At 43.6% G+C, this 24687-nt stretch overlaps 1 protein-coding gene across 1 annotated transcript in view; it reads right to left on the bottom strand.

Annotated features, from left to right (window-relative positions):
• LOC134929704 (hepatitis A virus cellular receptor 1-like) overlaps positions 1-24687 on the bottom strand; it is a 164307-nt gene that overhangs the window by 137100 nt on the left and 2520 nt on the right. Inside the window, exons 3-6 of the mRNA XM_063925282.1 lie at positions 21460-21567; positions 13170-13277; positions 6746-6853; positions 5928-6035 (exon numbers count right to left, since the gene is read on the bottom strand). Of these exons, the coding sequence (XP_063781352.1) occupies positions 5928-6035; positions 6746-6853; positions 13170-13277; positions 21460-21567 (432 nt within the window). The remainder of the gene's footprint in view (positions 1-5927; positions 6036-6745; positions 6854-13169; positions 13278-21459; positions 21568-24687) is intronic.

The raw sequence follows: 24687 nt of genomic DNA on the forward strand, positions 1-24687 counted from the left end.
CACACTCCATACCGTCCACAGGCGAGTGCGAAGGTGGAAAGAGTGAACAGCACTATTAAAAATAAACTGAGTAAAGTGATGGCAGAAACAGGATTGACATGGCCAGAAGCTCTACCCATTGTACTGTACAGCATCAGAACCACTCCCAGGTCCCCTCTTAATCTCCCTTTGAAATCTTGTTTGGTCGACAACCGCATGTTATGATTAACCCTCAGGATGATTTGAAGTGTAACAATGAAGTGACTGTAAAATACTTGATTAACATGAGTAAACAGTTAAGGAATCAAAATGATAATTTGAAGTTAGTGATTCCTGATTTACCAGATAGTAATTGTCATGACATTGAACCTGGGGATTATGTAATTTTCTACGCTCAGGTTGCCTTATTGACAGATGGGAAGGACCATACCAAGTCTTATTGACTAGCACTACAGCATTGAAGGTTGCCGAGAGAGAGACTTGGGTTCATTCGTCCCACTGTAAGAAGGTTGCTGATCCAGAGAGGTCCCGTGATAAGGAACAGACGGTAGAGGAAGTTGTATCACTGGAGTGTCTGTTCCAGGAGGACTGAGGCGGCACCTGAGCATTGAGAATTACAAGATCAAAAGCAGTTGTCGATTCCCTGTTCCCTTTTATTGTTTTTCTCCACTTCCCATCCCCTCTCCCTCAAATAATTTTTTCCCCCTTCTCATTTTTCTTCGTTTCCTCCTAAGATGGACTTGCCTCAAGAGACTGTGATCCGGATTTTCCTGTTGACCATGATGTTGACCAGAGCAGTCTGTTCCGGCGAGAGTACCATGGAGGTCGAGAGAGGTTCTGGAATGGGTTCTGATGACAGAGATGGAGGCGTAGTTTTCCGAGAACAACATAATCAACAAGCAAAGGCGAGTATCAGAAAACGGTCCGATAACATAGACCATAGAAGGAATTGTGAAGGATTGTTAGCTGAAGAAAACTGTATCTGTAGGCTCTGTGACAATGTGGTTTAGGATGGGTGCATCAAGAAATGCCAATCCAGTTTTAATATCCACATGGACCGGCATCCCTTGAGTGACTATCACTCCTTAGTGGGTAGTGTGTTAAATCAAACAGATTGTTGGGTATGCTCTCAAGTACCTCAAGGTCATAGCAAATCAGGACTAGTACCATTTCCTTTAACGGTAGGGGAGGTACTTGAGCTAAAGGGTGGGAGACCGGTGGACAGGAGGTTTAATATCTCCAGTCCTCCTAGTTTGAAGCTCCACCAATATCATGTGGATAGATCCCTAATATGTTTTAACATTACCAATCCCCGAAAGCCGGGAAGTTGGGAAGTGTCATGGAGCAACCAAACCATGACCTTTTCATATAGGGCAGATAGAATGCCTACAGATACAGAGCTTATACGCCACATAGCCAGTAGAGAAAAATCTTTCCGATATAGGTATACCCTAGGAAGTAGGATTACGAGAGTTGGAGAGGTATCACCAGGATACTGTGCACATATCGTACAAGCTGATACGTGTACTAGACAGATGGGAGAATTAGGGTTGGGAGATTTCACATGGAAGATGTGTAATATGGTTATGTCCTACTCCGTCCCATATGTTCTCCCCGATGATGCATACTTCATATGCGGGAGGAAGGCGTATAAGTGGCTTGCCCCAAACTCTGAAGGATTGTGTTATATTGGAAAAGTACTGCCTGAAGTAATGACTGTATCACATGCCAAAATGAAAGATATACACCGTGTTGCCCAAGCTCCTTATACTCATACTCATTACGAGCACGTAGTTAAACGGCACCTGATAGAAAGAACAGAGCATCCGGCCTCTGACATGATCCATGAATCCACCGGGATTCAGTTTCTAATCGCGTTAGATTTCACTCGCACCGCCAGAGGAGTGTTGAATTATAAATACATATCTGCGCTTGCAAATTTGTTAGATAATATCACTGAAATGTATGATGACACTTTTAGGTATACTGGAAGAGAGCTTCAGGCTTATAAAACAGAACTGGTTCAGCATAGAATGATTCTCAATTATCTCACGGCAGTGACAGGTGGATATTGTGTCACACTGGCAACGCAGTACGGCGTGAAATGCTGCACATATATAACGAATAGTACCAAGGACCCGGTCGAGGTCATAGACCAAAAGATGGACGATATTCTCCAACTGAAGTGGGAATTTCGCAGGAGACACAATCTCACTCTTGCTGCTGTAGGTAATGAGCTGACTGGTTGGGTGTCATGGTTGAACCCGCGAAATTGGTTCTCTGGTTTAGGAGAATGGGCTCAAGGAGTCATAATGGATGTTGGGAAGTTTCTCCTATGTATCTTAGGTGTTGTCATATCCATTGGCTTGATATTTAGATGCGGTCAGGCTTTAATGAAGTGCAAACGTAGTACTAGGGTAATGAGTTTAAGGAGTGAGGAAATTGTAATTCCAATGGATTTGATTTATGACCCAACTGTAGAAACAATGATGTGATGAAAATGCGATTATACGGTCCGTTTCTTTCACCTGGTTTTCCGTTTTTTCCAAGGTAAAAAGACCCACTTTTGACGAGGAATTTGATGATCCTGTATACAGACAACTGATGGATTAAAGAAGAAGTTTTGACAACCTTATACACAGATATTTGATGAACTATGCCATAGACCCCCAGTTTCCCTAGAAATTTTAAAATTACGCTAGCCCAACACTTTTGTAAGTCTATGGACATTGACAAAGCTTTTTGCCCACACGCCTTTTGGCAAAAGCACAAAGAAGACTGCATTCAACAGACACCGAACAAGACTTCAACCGACAAATGTTTAATAACCTGACATAGAATACCACTGCATTTACCGTAATTATGTCTTTTCTTCATCTCTACAACCTTCAGGTAATTACACACATAGTCGATAGAGAATACCAGCACAGATATCAGCAATCACATATTCCCCCATTCATGTATCATCAACTAAAATGTGCTCCCCATTTTGTTACAACCACAGCCGGAAAGAGCTCGGTAAAGTTTGACAGCCCATCCACAGACCCGTACCGCGGGATAAGAAGGAATTCAAATGTATACTTCGCAATACCTCGAAGCTTGATGTACAACACGTACGGCACGATGATACATGACCCCCCAAACATGGATTCATACACACATGCTTCTACTATCTCACTAGGTCATACCCTCTTCACACCTTCTCCTCTCTCCCCCCTTACCCAACCATGGAAATGTATTAACCCCTGACATATATTTTTCTCGTTTTGAAATGTTTTAGGAAGTGGCAGTTATTGTTGACTGCCAAAGGGTGGACTGTCAAAGTCAGAAAAATAGCCCGATGCACACTGCCATATTTGCACCTCATACAGGTCCGCGCTGCGCATGCGTGCGCTCTCCCGTGCGTGCGCATACTCGCTGTTGCGGGCACCCGCGGGCGCGCAGTATGTGCATTTACGGTAGAGTTCATGTGTTCGTAGCGTGCGACTCAATCGTTACATATTTTCACTATATAATGTATTTTGTAGATCATGGTCCCTTTGATAGATTCTGAAAGTATAGTTAATATAGCATGTTCATGGACGGAGAGATCCCTCTTTGTTTGATACGAAGGGTCAGACAGGGGTCATACAGTGGTGTTTAGTATCCATCGGAAGAGTATTTAATTAGCAATATTCCGGTGTTGGTTTGAAGCGAATTAATCGCTCGTGCGAATAGTTATGGACATAAGAAGTTTATGTCCATTTACTATTATTTGCACTTACTTATCCATGCGGCGGGAAACCTAGTTTCCCACCCACCTGAGCAGTTGGAAATTGTCACAGCCCACCTGTATGAATCAACCTATGACCTTTTGTTATAATGCGAGGAGGAATTCCTGTGTCCAATGAACAATGAGATTGTAGGGACCATTGAATTGTATTGTGCGTGGGGCATAAATAGACAAGCCGATTACATCCAGCTCACTCTTCAACGGTTCTCATTGCTGATAATCGGGAGCTGGATGTCCAGAGGCGCATGCGATCGTTCCCCTTTGTGCGTAAGTTTTCTCCGCAATCATATTGTCTTTCTTGTTATTGTGAGCCATATCTCTCTCTCTCTCTCTTCTCTTTCTCTCTCGTTTCTCTTATATAGTTATAGTATTGTATTGTATTTCCTGTGTAGTTACCTGGTTAGTTAGTCTATGTTATATTGTAGTGTATGACTTGTACTGTATTATTCTTTTTGCAAGTATAACATTCATATTAGGCGTTAGACCCTAAGCCCGGTAGTTGTGTATTTCTTATAGTGTTAAGTATTCTCAGAGCGTCGGTGACGCTCGAACAGCTTTAAAGTTAATAAGGTTACACTGTGTTGCATCTACACTCTATCACTACAGAAAGGTTTTCCTGTATGATACATTGTTTATGGTTATGATATAAAGGTTTAACATTGTGAGCGTCTGCGCCGCTGGTGATCTCCTCGTGGTCCCGAGCGTCCGCTACGCTATAGCGAACCATTACGTTAGTCAGCAGCCAATAGCGTGCCTGCCTGTGATCTCTTGGCCGTGAGCGAACGTGACGCTTGAGCGTCTCAACCACGGCTAAGCGATTGTTACGCAACGTGCGTACCCTTACGGTACTCCATACGTCAATAGCGTACAGTGTTCTTAGGCCTCTTAAAGGGTTTTAAATATTGATAAATATTTAGCTTTATCATGTCCTTGTCTGTCTACATCACATTCTATACTGTCCTTGTATGCCTACATCACACTCTCTATACTGTTCTTGTTTGTCTATATTACTCTCTCTATACTGTCCTTGACTGTCTATATCACACTCTCTATACTGCCCGTGTCTGTCTATATTACACTCTCTATACTGTCCTTGACTGTATATATCACACTCTCTATACTGCCTGTGTCTGTCTATATTACACTCTCTATACTGTCCTTGACTGTCTATATCACACTCTCTATTCTGTCCATGTCTGTCTGTGTTATGCTATCTATACTGTCCCTATATGTCTACATAATACTATCTATACTGTCCTTGTCTGTCTACATCACACTCTCTATACTGTCCCTATATGTCTACATCATACTCTCTATACTGTCCCTATATGCCTACATCACACTCTCTATAGTGTCATTGTCTGTCTATATCACACTCTCTATACTGTCCTTGTCCATCTATATCACACTCTCTATACCGTCCTTGTCTGTCTACATCACACTCTCTATACTGTCCTTGTCTGTCTATATCACACTCTCTATACTGTCCTTGTCTGTCTATATCAGGGGTGGGGAACCTCAGGCCCGAGGGCCATATAAGGCCCACAGAGCCACTTGATCCGGCCCGGCCAGGCTCACCTAGCCGGGCGACCGCTGAGATTTTGTTACTAGTGGGCGCCCAGCTTCTTACCCTCAGTAGCAGCCGGAGGCAGGAGCTCTGGCAGTGTGCATGTGCTGCTGTGCGGTGTTATGGGAGAGATGTCATGACTTCTCTCCCATAGTTCTGAGGAGCGAGCGGCCAGGCGGAGGGCGACGGTCCGGAAGCAGGAGCGGGGCTGGTGAGTATTGTGTTTTTTCTTTTTTTCTTTTAATGTGTGTGTGTAAGCGTTGCTACTAGGGGGCATAACTACTGACTGGTGGTATATCTAATGGGGCATAACAAGTGACTGGGGGCATAACTACTGACTGGGGGCATAGCTACTGGGGCATATCTACTGAGGGCAGGCTCATTTTTAAGTTGATCATTTTTGTATGGCCCCCGAAGGATTTTATAAATATCCAAATGACCCTTAGTAGAAAAAAGGTTCCCCATCCCTGGTCTTTATCACACTCTCTATAGTGTCCTTGTCTGTCTATATAATAAATGTAATTAGTGTATCACACAAGCTCCCCAGGAAACACGCTCCCCTCCCTCCCACATCTCCTGTCACCCCAGTATGGATAACTGATGTCTTACTGGGATAAGTGGTTCCTGTCCCTAGATGGGTGGTCGGTGGCTCAGTGGTCTCCTCCCTGGTTGTATAGATCGAGTCGGGTGCTGTAGTAACATCACTCGTGTATGTCGCTGTAATATAAACATGTTATTACTGAGCAGCCTCATGTGTCATTCAATTCTATATGTACCATCATCCATACTGTCCTTGTCTGTCTATATCACACTCTCTATACTGTCCTTGTCTGTCTACATCACACTCTCTATACTGTCCTTGTCTGTCTACATCACACTCTCTATACTGTCCTTTTCTGTCTATATCACACACTCTATACTGTCCTTGTCCATCTATATCACACTCTCTATACTGTCCTTGTCTGTCTATATCAAGCTCTCTATACTGTCCTTGTCTGTCTACATCACACTCTCTATACTGTCCTTTTCTGTCTATATCACACTCTCTATACTGTCCTTGTCCGTCTATATCACACTCTCTCTACTGTCCTTGTCTGTCTACATCACACTCTCTATACTGTCCTGGTCTGTCTACATCACACTCTCTATACTGTCCCTATATGTCCACATCACGCTCTCTATACTGTCCTGCTACGTCTACATCAGACTCTCTATAGTGTCCTTGTCTGTCTACATCACACTCTCGATACTGTCCTTATATGTCTTCATCACACTCTTGATACTGTCCTTATATGTCTACATCACACTCTCTATACTGTCCTTGTCTGTCTATATAATAAATGTAATTAGTATATATCACAAGTTCCCCAGGAAACACGCCCCCTCACATCTCCTGTCACCCCCAGTATGGATAATTGATATCTTACTGGGATAAGTGGTTCCTGTCCCTAGATGGGTGGTCGGTGGCTCAGTGGTCTCCTCCCTGGTTGTATAGATCAGGTCGGTTCCTGTAGTAACATCACTCGTGTATGTCGCTGTAATAATAAGAATTTACTTACCGATAATTCTATTTCTCGTAGTCCGTAGTGGATGCTGGGAACTCCGTAAGGACCATGGGGAATAGCGGCTCCGCAGGAGACTGGGCACAAAAGTAAAGCTTTAGGACTACCTGGTGTGCACTGGCTCCTCCCCCTATGACCCTCCTCCAGACCTCAGTTAGGATACTGTGCCCGGACGAGCGTACACAATAAGGAAGGATTTTGAATCCCGGGTAAGACTCATACCAGCCACACCAATCACACCGTACAACTTGTGATATGAACCCAGTTAACAGCATGATAACAGAGGAGCCTCTGGATAGATGGCTCACAACAACAATAACCCGATTTGTTAACAATAACTATGTACAAGTATTGCAGATAATCCGCACTTGGGATGGGCGCCCAGCATCCACTACGGACTACGAGAAATAGAATTATCGGTAAGTAAATTCTTATTTTCTCTGACGTCCTAGTGGATGCTGGGAACTCCGTAAGGACCATGGGGATTATACCAAAGCTCCCAAACGGGCGGGAGAGTGCGGATGACTCTGCAGCACCGAGTGAGAAAACTCCAGGTCCTCCTCAGCCAGAGTGTCAAATTTGTAAAATTTTACAAAAGTATTTGACCCTGACCAAGTAGCAGCTCGGCAGAGTTGTAAAGCCGAGACCCCTCGGGCAGCCGCCCAAGATGAGCCCACCTTCCTTGTGGAGTGGGCTTTTACAGATTTTGGCTGTGGCAGGCCTGCCACAGAATGCGCAAGCTGAATTGTACTACAAATCCAGCGAGCAATAGTCTGCTTAGAAGCAGGAGCACCCAGCTTGTTGGGTGCGTACAGGATAAATAGCGAGTCAGATTTTCTGACTCCAGCCGTCCTGGAAACATATATTTTCAGGGCCCTGACAACGTCCAGCAACTTGGAGTCCTCCAAGTCCTTAGTAGCCGCAGGTACCACAATAGGCTGGTTCAGATGAAACGCTGAAACCACCTTTGGGAGAAATTGAGGACGAGTCCTCAATTCTGCCCTGTCCGTATGAAAAATCAGGTAAGGGCTTTTACAGGATAAAGCCGCCAATTCGGACACACGCCTGGCTGAAGCCAGGGCCAACAAAATGACCACTTTCCATGTGAGATATTTTAATTCCACAGTGTTGAGTGGTTCAAACCAATGTGATTTTAGGAAATCCAAAACAACATTCAGATCCCAGGGTGCCACTGGAGGCACAAAAGGAGGCTGTATATGTAGCACTCCCTTAACAAACGTCTGGACTTCAGGCACTGAAGCCAGTTCTCTCTGAAAGAAAATCGACAGGGCCGAAATCTGGACCTTAATGGATCCTAATTTTAGGCCCATAGACACTCCTACTTGCAGGAAATGCAGGAATCGACCCAATTGAAATTCCTCCGTCGGGGCCTTTTTGGCCTCGCACCACGCAACATATTTCCGCCAGATGCGGTGATAATGCTTTGCGGTTACATCCTTTCTGGCTTTTATCAAAGTAGGGATGACTTCGTCTGGAATGCCTTTTTCCTTCAGGATCCGGCGTTCAACCGCCATGCCGTCAAATGCAGCCGCGGTAAGTCTTGGAACAGACAGGGTCCCTGCTGGAGCAGGTCCCTTCTCAGAGGTAGAGGCCACGGGTCCTCCGTGAGCATCTCTTGAAGTTCCGGGTACCAAGTCCTTCTTGGCCAATCCGGAGCCACGAGAATAGATCTTACTCCTCCCCGCCGTATAATTCTCAGCACCTTGGGTATGAGAGGCAGAGGAGGGAACACATACACTGACTGGTACACCCACGGTGTTACCAGAGCATCCACAGCTATTGCTTGAGGGTCCCTTGACCTGGCGCAATACCTGTCCAGTTTTTTGTTGAGGCGGTACGCCATCATGTCCACCTTTGGTTTTTCCCAACGGTTTATCATCATGTGGAAGACTTCTGGGTGAAGTCCCCACTCTCCCGGGTGGAGATCGTGTCTGCTGAGGAAGTCTGCTTCCCAGTTGTCCACTCCCGGAATGAACACTGCCGACAGTGCTATCACATGATTTTCCGCCCAGCGAAGAATCCTTGCAGCTTCTGCCATTGCCCTCCTGCTTCTTGTGCCGCCCTGTCTGTTTACGTGGGCGACTGCCGTGATGTTGTCCGACTGGATCAGCACCGGCTGACCTTGAAGCAGAGGTCTTGCTTGGCTTAGAGCATTGTAAATGGCTCTTAACTCCAGGATATTTATGTGAAGTGATGTCTCCAGGCTTGACCACAAGCCCTGGAAGTTTCTTCCCTGTGTGACTGCTCCCCAGCCTCGCAGGCTGGCATCCGTGGTCACCAGAACCCAGTCCTGAATGCCGAATCTGCGGCCCTCTAGAAGATGAGCACTCTGCAACCACCACAGGAGAGACACCCTTGTCCTTGGGGACAGGGTTATTCGCTGATGCATCTGAAGATGCGATCCGGACCATTTGTCCAGCAGGTCCCACTGGAATGTTCTTGCGTGGAATCTGCCAAATGGGATTGCTTCGTAGGAAGCCACCATTTTTCCCAGGACCCTTGTGCATTGGTGCACTGATACTTGGCCTGGTTTTAGGAGGTTTCTGACTAGCTCGGATAACTCTCTGGCTTTCTCTTCCGGGAGAAACACCTTTTTCTGGACTGTGTCCAGGATCATCCCTAGGAACAGAAGACGTGTCGTCGGGATCAGCTGCGATTTTGGGATATTGAGAATCCACCCGTGCTGACGCAGCACTACTTGAGATAGTGCTACTCCGACTTCCAACTGTTCCCTGGATCTTACCCTTATCAGGAGATCGTCCAAGTAAGGGATAATTAAAACTCCCTTCCTTCGAAGGAGTATCATCATTTCGGCCATTACTTTGGTAAAGACCCGGGGCGCCGTGGACAATCTAAACGGCAGCGTCTGAAACTGATAGTGACAGTTCTGTACCACAAACCTGAGGTACCCTTGGTGAGAAGGGTAAATTGGGACATGGAGGTAAGCATCCTTGATGTCCAGAGACACCATATAATCCCTTCTTCCAGGTTCGCGATCACCGCTCTGAGTGACTCCATCTTGAATTTGAACCTCTGTATGTAAGTGTTCAAAGATTTTAGATTTAAAATAGGTCTCACCGAGCCATCCGGCTTCGGTACCACAAACAGCGTGGAATAATACCCCTTTCCCTGTTGCAGGAGGGGTACCTTGATTATCACCTGCTGTGAATACAGCTTGTGAATGGCTTCCAATACCGCCTCCCTGTCGGAGGGAGACGTCGGTAAGGCAGACTTTAGGAAACGGCGAGGGGGAGACGTCTCGAATTCCAATTTGTACCCCTGAGATACCACCTGAAGGATCCAGGGGTCCACTTGTGAGTGAGCCCACTGCGCGCTGAAATTCTTGAGACGGGCCCCCACCGTGCCTGAGTCCGCTTGTAGAGCCCCAGCGTCATGCTGAGGACTTGGCAGAAGCGGGAGAGGGCTTCTGTTCCTGGGAACTGGCTGTTTGCTGCAGCCTTTTTCCTCTCCCTCTGCCACGGGGCAGAAATGAGGAGCCTTTCGCCCGCTTGCCCTTATGGGGCCGAAAGGACTGCGCCTGATAATACGGCGTCTTTTTATGTTGAGAGGCTACCTGGGGTAAAAATGTGGATTTCCCAGCAGTTGCCGTGGATACCAGGTCCGATAGACCTACCCCAAATAACTCCTCCCCTTTATAAGGCAATACTTCCATATGCCTTTTGGAATCAGCATCACCTGACCACTGCCGCGTCCATAACCCTCTTCTGGCAGATATGGACAGCGCACTTACTCTTGATGCCAGTCGGCAAATATCCCTCTGTGCATCACGCATATATAAAAATGCATCTTTTAAATGCTCTATAGTCAGTAATATACTGTCCCTATCCAGGGTATCAATATTTTCAGTCAGGGAATCCGACCAAGCCACCCCAGCACTGCACATCCAGGCTGAGGCGATTGCTGGTCGCAGTATAACACCCGTGTGAGTGTATATACATTTTAGGATATTCTCCTGCTTTCTGTCAGCAGGTTCCTTAAGGGCGGCCGTATCCGGAGACGGTAGTGCCACCTGTTTTGACAAGCGTGTGAGCGCTTTATCCACCCTAGGAGGTGTTTCCCAACGTGCCCTATCCTCTGGCGGGAAGGGGTATGATGCCAATAACTTTTTAGGAATTATCAGTTTTTTATCGGGAGAAACCCACGCCTCATCACACACTTAATTTAATTCCTCAGATGCAGGAAAAACTACAGGTAGTTTTTTCTCACCAAACATAATACCCTTTTTAGTGGTACTTGTACTATCAGAAATGTGTAAAACATTTTTCATTGCCTCAATCATGTAACGTGTGGCCCTACTGGAAGTCACATTCGTCTCTTCATCGTCGACACTGGAGTCAGTATCCGTGTCGGCGTCTGTATCTGCCATCTGAGGTAGCGGGCGTTTTAGAGCCCCTGATGGTCTTTGAGACGCCTGGACAGGCACCAGCTGAGTAGCCGGCTGTCTCATGTCATCAACCGTCTATTGTAAAGAGCTGACACTTTCACGTAAATCCTTCCATAAGCTCATCCACTCAGGTGTCGACTCCCTAGGGGGTGACATCACCATTACAGGCAATTGCTCCGCCTCCACATCATTTTCCTCTTCATACATGTCGACACAGTCGTACCGACACACAGCACACACACAGGGAATGCTCTGATAGAGGACAGGACCCCACTAGCCCTTTGGGGAGACAGAGGGAGAGTATGCCAGCACACACCAGAGCGCTATATATATGTTGAGATAACACCAAACAGAGTGTTTTTCCCTTTATAGCTGCTGTGTATATTATACTGTGCCTAATTAGTGCCCCCCTCCTCTTGTTTTACCCTTTTCTGTAGTGCAGGACTGCAGGGGAGAGTCAGGGAGACGTCCTTCCAGCGGAGCTGTGAGGGAAAATGGCGCCAGTGTGCTGAGGAGATAGGCTCCGCCCCCTTCTCGGCGGACTTTTCTCCCGCTTTTTTCAGGAATCTGGCAGGGGTTAATATACATCCATATAGCCCTGGGGGTTATATGTGATGTAATTTAGCCAGCCAAGGTGTTTATATTGCTGCTCAGGGCGCCCCCCCCCCCCCCCCCAGCGCCCTGCACCCATCAGTGACCGGAGCGTGTGGTGCATGAGGAGCAATGGCGCACAGCTGCAGTGCTGTGCGCTACCTTGGTGAAGACTGATGTCTTCTGCCGCCGATTTTCCGGACCTCTTCTTGCTTCTTGCTCTGTAAGGGGGCCGGCGGCGCGGCTCTGGGACCGGACTCCGAGGCTGGGCCTGTGTTCGGTCCCTCTGGAGCTAATGGTGTCCAGTAGCCTAAGAAGCCCAAGCTGGCTGCAAGCAGGCAGGTTCGCTTCTTCACCCCTTAGTCCCTCGATGCAGTGAGCCTGTTGCCAGCAGGTCTCACTGAAAATAAAAAACCTAAAACTAACTTTTCCTAAGAAGCTCAGGAGAGCCTCCTAGATTGCACCCAGCTCGGTCGGGCACAAAAATCTAACTGAGGCTTGGAGGAGGGTCATAGGGGGAGGAGCCAGTGCACACCAGGTAGTCCTAAAGCTTTTCTTTTTGTGCCCAGTCTCCTGCGGAGCCGCTATTCCCCATGGTCCTTACGGAGTTCCCAGCATCCACTAGGACGTCAGAGAAATAAACATGTTATTACTGAGCAGCCTCATGTGTCATTCTCTTCTATATGTACCATCATCCATACTGTCCTTGTCTGTCTATATCACACTCTATACTGTCCTTGTCTGTCTATATCACACTCTCTATACTGTCCTTGTCCGTCTATATCACACTCTCTATACTGTCCTTGTCTGTCTATATCACACTCTCTATACTGTCCTTGTCCGTCTATATCACACTCTCTATACTGTCCTTGTCTGCCTACATCACACTCTCTATACTGTCCTTTTCTGTCTATATCACACTCTCTATACTGTCCTTGTCTGTCTACATCACACTCTCTATACTGTCCTTGTCTGTCTATATCAAGCTCTCTATACTGTCCTTTTCTGTCTATATCAAACTCTCTATACAGTCCTTGTCCGTCTATATCACACTCTCTATACTGGGCTTGTCTGTCTACATCACACTCTCTACACTGTCCTTGTCTGTCTACATCACACTCTCTATAGTGTCCTTGTCTGTCTATAAGACACTCTCTATACTGTCCTTGTCTGTCTATATAATAAATGTAATTAGTATATATCACAAGTTCCCCAGGAAACACGCTCCCCCCACATCTCTTGTCACCCCAGTATGGATAACTGATGTCTTACTGGGATAAGTGGTTCCTGTCCCTAGATGGGTGGTCGGTGGCTCAGTGGTCTCCTCCCTGGTTGTATAGATGGGGTCGGGTCCTGTAGTAACATCACTCGTGTATGTCGCTGTAATATAAACATGTTATTACTGAGCAGCCTCATGTGTCATTCAATTCTATATGTACCATCATCCATAATGTCCTTGTCTATCTATATCACACTCTCTATACTGTCCTTGTCTGTCTATATCACTCTCTCTATACTGTCCTTGTCTGTCTATATCACACTCTCTATACTATCCTTGTCTGTCTATATCACACTCCCTCTACTGTCCTTCACTATCTACATCACGCTCTCTATACTGTCCTTGACTGTCTATATCACACTCTCTATACTGCCCTTGACTGTCTAAATCACACTCTCAATACTGTCCCTATATGTCTATATCACATTCTATACTGTCCTTGTCTGTCTATATCACAATCTCTATACTGTCCTTGTATGTCTACATCACACTCTCTATACTGTCCCCATATGTCTATATCACATTCTATACTGTCCTTGTATGTCTATATCACTCTCTCTATACTGTCCTTGTCTGTCTATATCACACTCTCTATACTGTCCTTGTCTGTCTATATCACACTCCCTCTACTGTCCTTCACTATCTACATCACGCTCTCTATACTGTCCTTGACTGTCTATATCACACTATCTATACTGCCCTTGACTGTCTAAATCACACTCTCAATACTGTCCCTATATGTCTATATCACATTCTATACTGTCCTTGTCTGTCTATATCACAATCTCTATACTGTCCTTGTGTGTCTACATCACACTCTCTATACTGTCCCTATATGTCTATATCACATTCTATACTGTCCTTGTCTCTCTACATCACAATCTCTATACTGTCCTTGTCTGTCTACATCACACTTGCTCTACTGTCCTTGTCTGTCTACATCACACTCTCTATACTGTCCTTATTTGTCTATATCAAACTCTCTATACTGTCCTTGTCTGTCTATATCACACTGTCTATATCACACTCTCTATACTGTCCTTGTCCATCTATATCACACTCTCTACACTGTCCTTGTTTGTCTACATCACACTCTCTATATTGTCCTTGTCTGTCTACATCACACTCTCTATACTGTCCCTATATGTTTACATCACATATAATGTCCTTGTCTGCCTACATTACGCTCTCTATACTGTCCTTATCTGTCTACATCACACTCTCTATACTGTCCCTATATGTCTACATCACATCTAATGTCCTTGTCTGCCTACATTACGCTCTCTATACTGTCCTTATCTGTCTACATCACACTCTCTATACTGTCCTTATCTGTGTACATCACACTCCCTCTACTGTCCTTGTCTGTCTACATCACACTCTCTATACTGTCCTTGTCTGTCTACATCACACTCTCTATACTGTCCTTGTCTGTCTACATCACACTCTCTATACTGTCCTTATCTGTCTACATCACACTCTCTATACTGTCTTTGTCTGTCTACATCACACTCTCTATACTGTCCCTATATGTCTACTTCACACTCTCTATAATGTCCCTATATGTATGTCTACATCACATATAATGTCCTTGTCTGTCTACATCACTCTCTATACTGTCCCTATATGTCTATATCACACTCTCTATACTGTCCTTGTCTGTCTACATCACACTCTCTATACTGTCCTTATCTGTCTACATCACACTCCCTCTACTGTCCTTCTCTGTCTACATCACACTCTCTATACTGTCCTTGTCTGTCTACATCACACTCTCTATACTGTCCCTATATGTCTACATAACACTCTCTATACTGTCCTTGTCTGTCTACATCACACTCTTAAAACTGTCCTTGTCTGTCTACATCACACTCTCTATACTGTCCTTATCTGTCTACATCACACTCCCTCTACTGTCCTTGTCTGTCTACATCACACTCTCTATACTGTTCTTGTCTGTCTACATCACACTCTCTATACTGTCCTTGTCTGCCTACATCACACTCTCTATATTGTCCTTGTCTGTCTATATCACACTCTCTATACTGTCATTGTCTGTCTATATCACACTCTCTCTACTGTCCTTGTCTGTCTATATCACACTCTCTATACTGTCCTTGTCTGTCTATATCACACTCTCTCTACTGTCCTTGTCTGTCTACATCACACTCTCTATACTGTCCTTGTCTTTCTATATCATACTCTCTATAGTGTCCTTGTCTGTCTACATCACACTATCTATACTGTCCTTGTCTGTCTACATCACACTCTCTATACTGTCCCTATATGTCTACATCACACTCTCTATACTGTCCGTGTCTGTCTACATCACACTATCTATACTGTCCTTGTCTGTCTAAATCACACTCTCTATACTGTCCATATATGTCTACATCACACTCTCTATACTGTCCTTGTCTGTCTACATCACACTCTCTATACTGTCCTTGTCTGTCTACATCACACTCTCTATACTGTCCTTGTCTGTCTACATCACACTCTCTATACTGTCCTTGTCTGTCTACATCACACACTCTATACTGTCCCTATATGTCTACATCACACTCTCTACACTGTCCTTGTCTGTCTATATCACACTCTCTATACTGTTCTTGTCTGTCTACATCACACTCTCTATATTGTCCTTGTATGTCTACATCACACTCTCTGTACTGTTCTTGTCTGTCTACATCACACTCTCTATACTGTCCCTATATGTTTACATCACATATAATGTCTTTGTCTGCCTACATTACGCTCTCTATACTGTCCTTATCTGTCTACATCACACTCTCTATACTGTCCCTATATGTCTACATCACATCTAATGTCCTTGTCTGCCTACATTACGCTTTCTATACTGTCCTTATCTGTCTACATCACACTCTCTATACTGTCCTTATCTGTCTACATCACACTCCCTCTACTGTCCTTGTCTGTCTACATCACACTCTCTATACTGTCCTTGTCTGTCTACATCACACTCTCTATACTGTCACTATATGTCTATATCACACTCTCTATACTGTCCGTGTCTGTCTACAACACAATCTCTATACTGTCCTTGTCTGTCTACATCACACTCTCTATACTATCCCTATATATCTACATCACACTCTCTATACTGTCCTTGTCTGTCTACATCACACTCTCTATACTGTCCTTGTCTGTCTACATCACACTCTCTATACTGTCCTTGTCTGTCTACATCACACTCTCTATACTGTCCTTGTCTGTCTACGTCACACTCTCTATACTGTCCTTGTCTGTCTACATCACACACTGTATGCTGTCCCTATATGTCTACATCACACTCTCTACACTGTCTTTGTCTGTCTATATCACACTCTCTATACTGTTCTTGTCTGTCTACATCACACTCTCTATATTGTCCTTGTATGTCTACATCACACTCTCTGTACTGTTCTTGTCTGTCTACATCACACTCTCTATACTGTCCCTATATGTTTACATCACATATAATGTCCTTGTCTGCCTACATTACGCTCTCTATACTGTCCTTATCTGTCTACATCACACTCTCTATACTGTCCATATATGTCTACATCACATCTAATGTCCTTGTCTGCCTACATTACGCTCTCTATACTGTCCTTATCTGTCTACATCACACTCTCTATACTGTCCCTATATGTCTACATCACATCTAATGTCCTTGTCTGCCTACATTACGCTCTCTATACTGTCCTTATCTGTCTACATCACACTCTCTATACTGTCCTTATCTGTGTACATCACACTCCCTCTACTGTCCTTGTCTGTCTACATCACACTCTCTATACTGTCCTTGTCTGTCTACATCACACTCTCTATACTGTCCTTGTCTGTCTACATCACACTCTCTATACTGTCCTTATCTGTCTACATCACACTCTCTATACTGTCTTTGTCTGTCTACATCACACTCTCTATACTGTCCCTATATGTCTACTTCACACTCTCTATAATGTCCCTATATGTATGTCTACATCACATATAATGTCCTTGTCTGTCTACATCACTCTCTATACTGTCCCTATATGTCTATATCACACTCTCTATACTGTCCTTGTCTGTCTACATCACACTCTCTATACTGTCCTTATCTGTCTACATCACACTCCCTCTACTGTCCTTCTCTGTCTACATCACACTCTCTATACTGTCCTTGTCTGTCTACATCACACTCTCTATACTGTCCCTATATGTCTACATAACACTCTCTATACTGTCCTTGTCTGTCTACATCACACTCTTAAAACTGTCCTTGTCTGTCTACATCACACTCTCTATACTGTCCTTATCTGTCTACATCACACTCCCTCTACTGTCCTTGTCTGTCTACATCACACTCTCTATACTGTTCTTGTCTGTCTACATCACACTCTCTATACTGTCCTTGTCTGCCTACATCACACTCTCTATATTGTCCTTGTCTGTCTATATCACACTCTCTATACTGTCATTGTCTGTCTATATCACACTCTCTCTACTGTCCTTGTCTGTCTATATCACACTCTCTATACTGTCCTTGTCTGTCTATATCACACTCTCTCTACTGTCCTTGTCTGTCTACATCACACTCTCTATACTGTCCTTGTCTTTCTATATCATACTCTCTATAGTGTCCTTGTCTGTCTACATCACACTATCTATACTGTCCTTGTCTGTCTACATCACACTCTCTATACTGTCCCTATATGTCTACATCACACTCTCTATACTGTCCGTGTCTGTCTACATCACACTATCTATACTGTCCTTGTCTGTCTAAATCACACTCTCTATACTGTCCATATATGTCTACATCACACTCTCTATACTGTCCTTGTCTGTCTACATCACACTCTCTATACTGTCCTTGTCTGTCTACATCACACTCTCTATACTGTCCTTGTCTGTCTACATCACACTCTCTATACTGTCCTTGTCTGTCTACATCACACACTCTATACTGTCCCTATATGTCTACATCACACTCTCTACACTGTCCTTGTCTGTCTATATCACACTCTCTATACTGTTCTTGTCTGTCTACATCACACTCTCTATATTGTCCTTGTATGTCTACATCACACTCTCTGTACTGTTCTTGTCTGTCTACATCACACTCTCTATACTGTCCCTATATGTTTACATCACATATAATGTCTTTGTCTGCCTACATTACGCTCTCTATACTGTCCTTATCTGTCTACATCACACTCTCTATACTGTCCCTATATGTCTACATCACATCTAATGTCCTTGTCTGCCTACATTACGCTTTCTATACTGTCCTTATCTGTCTACATCACACTCTCTATACTGTCCTTATCTGTCTACATCACACTCCCTCTACTGTCCTTGTCTGTCTACATCACACTCTCTATACTGTCCTTGTCTGTCTACATCACACTCTCTATACTGTCACTATATGTCTATATCACACTCTCTATACTGTCCGTGTCTGTCTACAACACAATCTCTATACTGTCCTTGTCTGTCTACATCACACTCTCTATACTATCCCTATATATCTACATCACACTCTCTATACTGTCCTTGTCTGTCTACATCACACTCTCTATACTGTCCTTGTCTGTCTACATCACACTCTCTATACTGTCCTTGTCTGTCTACATCACACTCTCTATACTGTCCTTGTCTGTCTACGTCACACTCTCTATACTGTCCTTGTCTGTCTACATCACACACTGTATGCTGTCCCTATATGTCTACATCACACTCTCTACACTGTCTTTGTCTGTCTATATCACACTCTCTATACTGTTCTTGTCTGTCTACATCACACTCTCTATATTGTCCTTGTATGTCTACATCACACTCTCTGTACTGTTCTTGTCTGTCTACATCACACTCTCTATACTGTCCCTATATGTTTACATCACATATAATGTCCTTGTCTGCCTACATTACGCTCTCTATACTGTCCTTATCTGTCTACATCACACTCTCTATACTGTCCATATATGTCTACATCACATCTAATGTCCTTGTCTGCCTACATTACGCTCTCTATACTGTCCTTATCTGTCTACATCACACTCCCTCTACTGTCCCTGTCTGTCTACATCACACTCTCTATACTGTCCTTGTCTGTCTACATCACTCTCTCTATACTGTCTTTGTCTGTCTACATCACACTCTCTATACTGTCCCTATATGTCTACATCACACTCTCTATACTGTCCCTATATGTCTACATCACATATAATGTCCTTGTCTGTCTACATAACACTCTCTATACTGTCCTAATCTGTCTACATCACACTCTCTATACTGTCTTTGTCTGTCTACATCACACTCTCTATACTGTCCCTATATGTCTACATCACACTCTCTATAATGTCCCTATGTGTATGTCTACATCACATATAATGTCCTTGTCTGTCTTCATCACACTCTCTATACTCTCTATACTGTCCCTATATGTCTATATCACACTCTCTATACTGTCCTTGTCTGTCTACATCACACTCTCTATACTGTCCTTATCTGTCTACATCACACTCCCTCTACTGTCCTTCTCTGTCTACATCACACTCTCTATACTGTCCTTGTCTGTCTACATCACACTCTCTATACTGTCCCTATATGTCTACATAACACTCTCTATACTGTCCTTGTCCGTCTACATCACACTCTTAAAACTGTCCTTGTCTGTCTACATCACACTCTCTATACTGTCCTTGTCTGTCTACATCACAATCCCTCTACTGTCCTTGTCTGTCTACATCACACTCTCTATACTGTCCTTGTCTGTCTACATCACACTCTCTATACTGTCCATATATGTCTACATCACACTCTCTATACTGTCCTTGTCTGTCTACATCACACTCTCTAAACTGTCCTTGTCTGTCTACATCACACTCTCTATACTGTCCTTGTCTGTCTACATCACACTCTCTATACTGTCCTTGTCTGTCTACATCACACACTCTATACTGTCCCTATATGTCTACATCACACTTTCTACACTGTCCTTGTCTGTCTATATCACACTCTCTATACTGTTCTTGTCTGTCTACATCACACTCTCTATATTGTCCTTGTATGTCTACATCACACTCTCTGTACTGTTCTTGTCTGTCTACATCACACTCTCTATACTGTCCCTATATGTTTACATCACATATAATGTCCTTGTCTGCCTACATTACGCTCTCTATACTGTCCTTATCTGTCTACATCACACTCTCTATACTGTCCTTATCTGTCTACATCACACTCTCTATACTGTCCGTGTCTGTCTACATCACAATCTCTATACTGTCCTTGTCTGTCTACATCACACTCTCTATACTATCCCTATATGTCTACATCACACTCTCCTTACTGTCCTTGTCTGTCTACATCACACTCTCTATACTGTCCTTGTCTGTCTACATCACACTCTCTATACTGTCCTTGTCTGTCTACATCACACTCTCTATACTGTCCTTGTCTGTCTACATCACACTCTCTATACTGTCCTTGTCTGTCTACATCACACACTGTATGCTGTCCCTATATGTCTACATCACACTCTCTACACTGTCTTTGTCTGTCTATATCACACTCTCTATACTGTCCTTGTCTGTCTACATTACACTCTCTACACTGTCCCTATATGTCTACATAACACTCTCTATACTGTCCTTGTCTGTCTACATCACACTCTTAAAACTGTCCTTGTCTGTCTACATCACACTCTCTATACTGTCCTTATCTGTCTACATCACACTCCCTCTACTGTCCATGTCTGTCTATATCACACTCTCTATACTGTCCTTGTCTGTCTACATCACACTCTCTATACTGTCCGTGTCTGTCTACAACACACTCTCTATACTGTCCTTGTCTGTCTTCATCACACTCTCTATACTGTCCCTATATGTCTACATCACACTCTCTATACTGTCCTTGTCTGTCTACATCACACTCTCTATACTGTCCTTGTCTGTCTACATCACACTCTCTATACTGTCCTTGTCTGTCTACATCACACTCTCTATACTGTCCTTGTCTGTCTACATCTCACACTCTATACTGTCCCTATATGTCTACAGCACACTCTATATACTGTCCTTGTCTGTCTACATCACACTCTCTATACTGTCCTTGTCTGTCTACATAACACTCTCTATACTGTCCCTATATGTCTACATCACACTCTCTATACTGTCCTTGTCTGTCTATATAATAAATGTAATTAGTGTATATCACAAGCTCCCCAGGAAACACGCCCCCCCCCCCCCACATCTCTTGTCACCCCAGTATGGATAACTGATGTCTTACTGGGATAAGTGGTTCCTGTCCCTAGATGGGTGGTCGGTGGCTCAGTGGTCTCCTCCCTGGTTGTATAGATGGGGTCGGGTCCTGTAGTAACATCACTCGTGTATGTCGCTGTAATATAAACATGTTATTACTGAGCAGCCTCATGTGTCATTCAATTCTATATGTACCATCATCCATAATGTCCTTGTCTATCTATATCACACTCTCTATACTGTCCTTGTCTGTCTATATCACTCTCTCTATACTGTCCTTGTCTGTCTATATCACACTCTCTATACTATCCTTGTCTGTCTATATCACACTCCCTCTACTGTCCTTCACTATCTACATCACGCTCTCTATACTGTCCTTGACTGTCTATATCACACTCTCTATACTGCCCTTGACTGTCTAAATCACACTCTCAATACTGTCCCTATACGTCTATATCACATTCTATACTGTCCTTGTCTGTCTATATCACAATCTCTATACTGTCCTTGTATGTCTACATCACACTCTCTATACTGTCCCCATATGTCTATATCACATTCTATACTGTCCTTGTATGTCTATATCACTCTCTCTATACTGTCCTTGTCTGTCTATATCACACTCTCTATACTGTCCTTGTCTGTCTATATCACACTCCCTCTACTGTCCTTCACTATCTACATCACGCTCTCTATACTGTCCTTGACTGTCTATATCACACTATCTATACTGCCCTTGACTGTCTAAATCACACTCTCAATACTGTCCCTATATGTCTATATCACATTCTATACTGTCCTTGTCTGTCTATATCACAATCTCTATACTGTCCTTGTGTGTCTACATCACACTCTCTATACTGTCCCTATATGTCTATATCACATTCTATACTGTCCTTGTCTCTCTACATCACAATCTCTATACTGTCCTTGTCTGTCTACATCACACTTGCTCTACTGTCCTTGTCTGTCTACATCACACTCTCTATACTGTCCTTATTTGTCTATATCAAACTCTCTATACTGTCCTTGTCTGTCTATATCACACTGTCTATATCACACTCTCTATACTGTCCTTGTCCATCTATATCACACTCTCTACACTGTCCTTGTTTGTCTACATCACACTCTCTATATTGTCCTTGTCTGTCTACATCACACTCTCTATACTGTCCCTATATGTTTACATCACATATAATGTCCTTGTCTGCCTACATTACGCTCTCTATACTGTCCTTATCTGTCTACATCACACTCTCTATACTGTCCCTATATGTCTACATCACACTCTCTATACTGTCCTTGTCTGTCTACATCACACTATCTATACTGTCCTTGTCTGTCTACATCACACTCTCTATACTGTCCCTATATGTCTACATCACACTCTCTATACTGTCCGTGTCTGTCTACATCACACTATCTATACTGTCCTTGTCTGTCTACATCACACTCTCTATACTGTCCATATATGTCTACATCACACTCTCTATACTGTCCTTGTCTGTCTACATCACACTCTCTATACTGTCCTTGTCTGTCTACATCACACTCTCTACACTGTCCTTGTCTTTCTACATCACACTCTCTATACTGTCCTTGTCTGTCTACATCACACACTCTATACTGTCCCTATATGTCTACATCACACTCTCTACACTGTCCTTGTCTGTCTATATCACACTCTCTATACTGTTCTTGTCTGTCTACATCACACTCTCTATATTGTCCTTGTCTTTCTACATCACACTCTCTGTACTGTTCTTGTCTGTCTACATCACACTCTCTATACTGTCCCTATATGTCTACATCACATCTAATGTCCTTGTCTGCCTACATTACGCTTTCTATACTGTCCTTATCTGTCTACATCACACTCTCTATACTGTCCTTATCTGTCTACATCACACTCCCTCTACTGTCCTTGTCTGTCTACATCACACTCTCTATACTGTCCTTGTCTGTCTACATCACACTCTCTATACTGTCACTATATGTCTACATCACACTCTCTATACTGTCCGTGTCTGTCTACAACACAATCTCTATACTGTCCTTGTCTGTCTACATCACACTCTCTATACTATCCCTATATGTCTACATCACACTCTCTATACTGTCCTTGTCTGTCTACATCACACTCTCTATACTGTCCTTGTCTGTCTGCACCACACTCTCTATACTGTCCTTGTCTGTCTACATCACACTCTCTATACTGTCCTTGTCTGTCTACATCACACACTGTATGCTGTCCCTATATGTCTACATCACACTCTCTACACTGTCTTTGTCTGTCTATATCACACTCTCTATACTGTTCTTGTCTGTCTACATCACACTCTCTATATTGTCCTTGTATGTCTACATCACACTCTCTGTACTGTTCTTGTCTGTCTACATCACACTCTCTATACTGTGCCTATATGTTTACATCACATATAATGTCCTTGTCTGCCTACATTACGCTCTCTATACTGTCCTTATCTGTCTACATCACACTCTCTATACTGTCCATATATGTCTACATCACATCTAATGTCCTTGTCTGCCTACATTACGCTCTCTATACTGTCCTTATCTGTCTACATCACACTCCCTCTACTGTCCTTGTCTGTCTACATCACACTCTCTATACTGTCCTTGTCTGTCTACATCACACTCTCTATACTGTCCTTATCTGTCTACATCACACTCTCTATACTGTCTTTGTCTGTCTACATCACACTCTCTATACTGTCCCTATATGTCTACATCACACTCTCTATACTGTCCCTATATGTCTACATCACATATAATGTCCTTGTCTGTCTACATAACACTCTCTATACTGTCCTAATCTGTCTACATCACACTCTCTATACTGTCTTTGTCTGTCTACATCACACTCTCTATACTGTCCCTATATGTCTACATCACACTCTCTATAATGTCCCTATATGTATGTCTACATCACATATAATGTCCTTGTCTGTCTACATCACACTCTCTATACTCTCTATACTGTCCCTATATGTCTATATCACACTCTCTATACTGTCCTTGTCTGTCTACATCACACTCTCTATACTGTCCTTATCTGTCTACATCACACTCCCTCTACTGTCCTTCTCTGTCTACATCACACTCTCTATACTGTCCTTGTCTGTCTACATCACACTCTCTATACTGTCCCTATATGTCTACATAACACTCTCTATACTGTCCTTGTCTGTCTACATCACACTCTTAAAACTGTCCTTGTCTGTCTACATCACAC

Source organism: Pseudophryne corroboree, chromosome 5, assembly GCF_028390025.1.
Source record: "Pseudophryne corroboree isolate aPseCor3 chromosome 5, aPseCor3.hap2, whole genome shotgun sequence".
NCBI lineage: Eukaryota > Metazoa > Chordata > Amphibia > Anura > Myobatrachidae > Pseudophryne > Pseudophryne corroboree.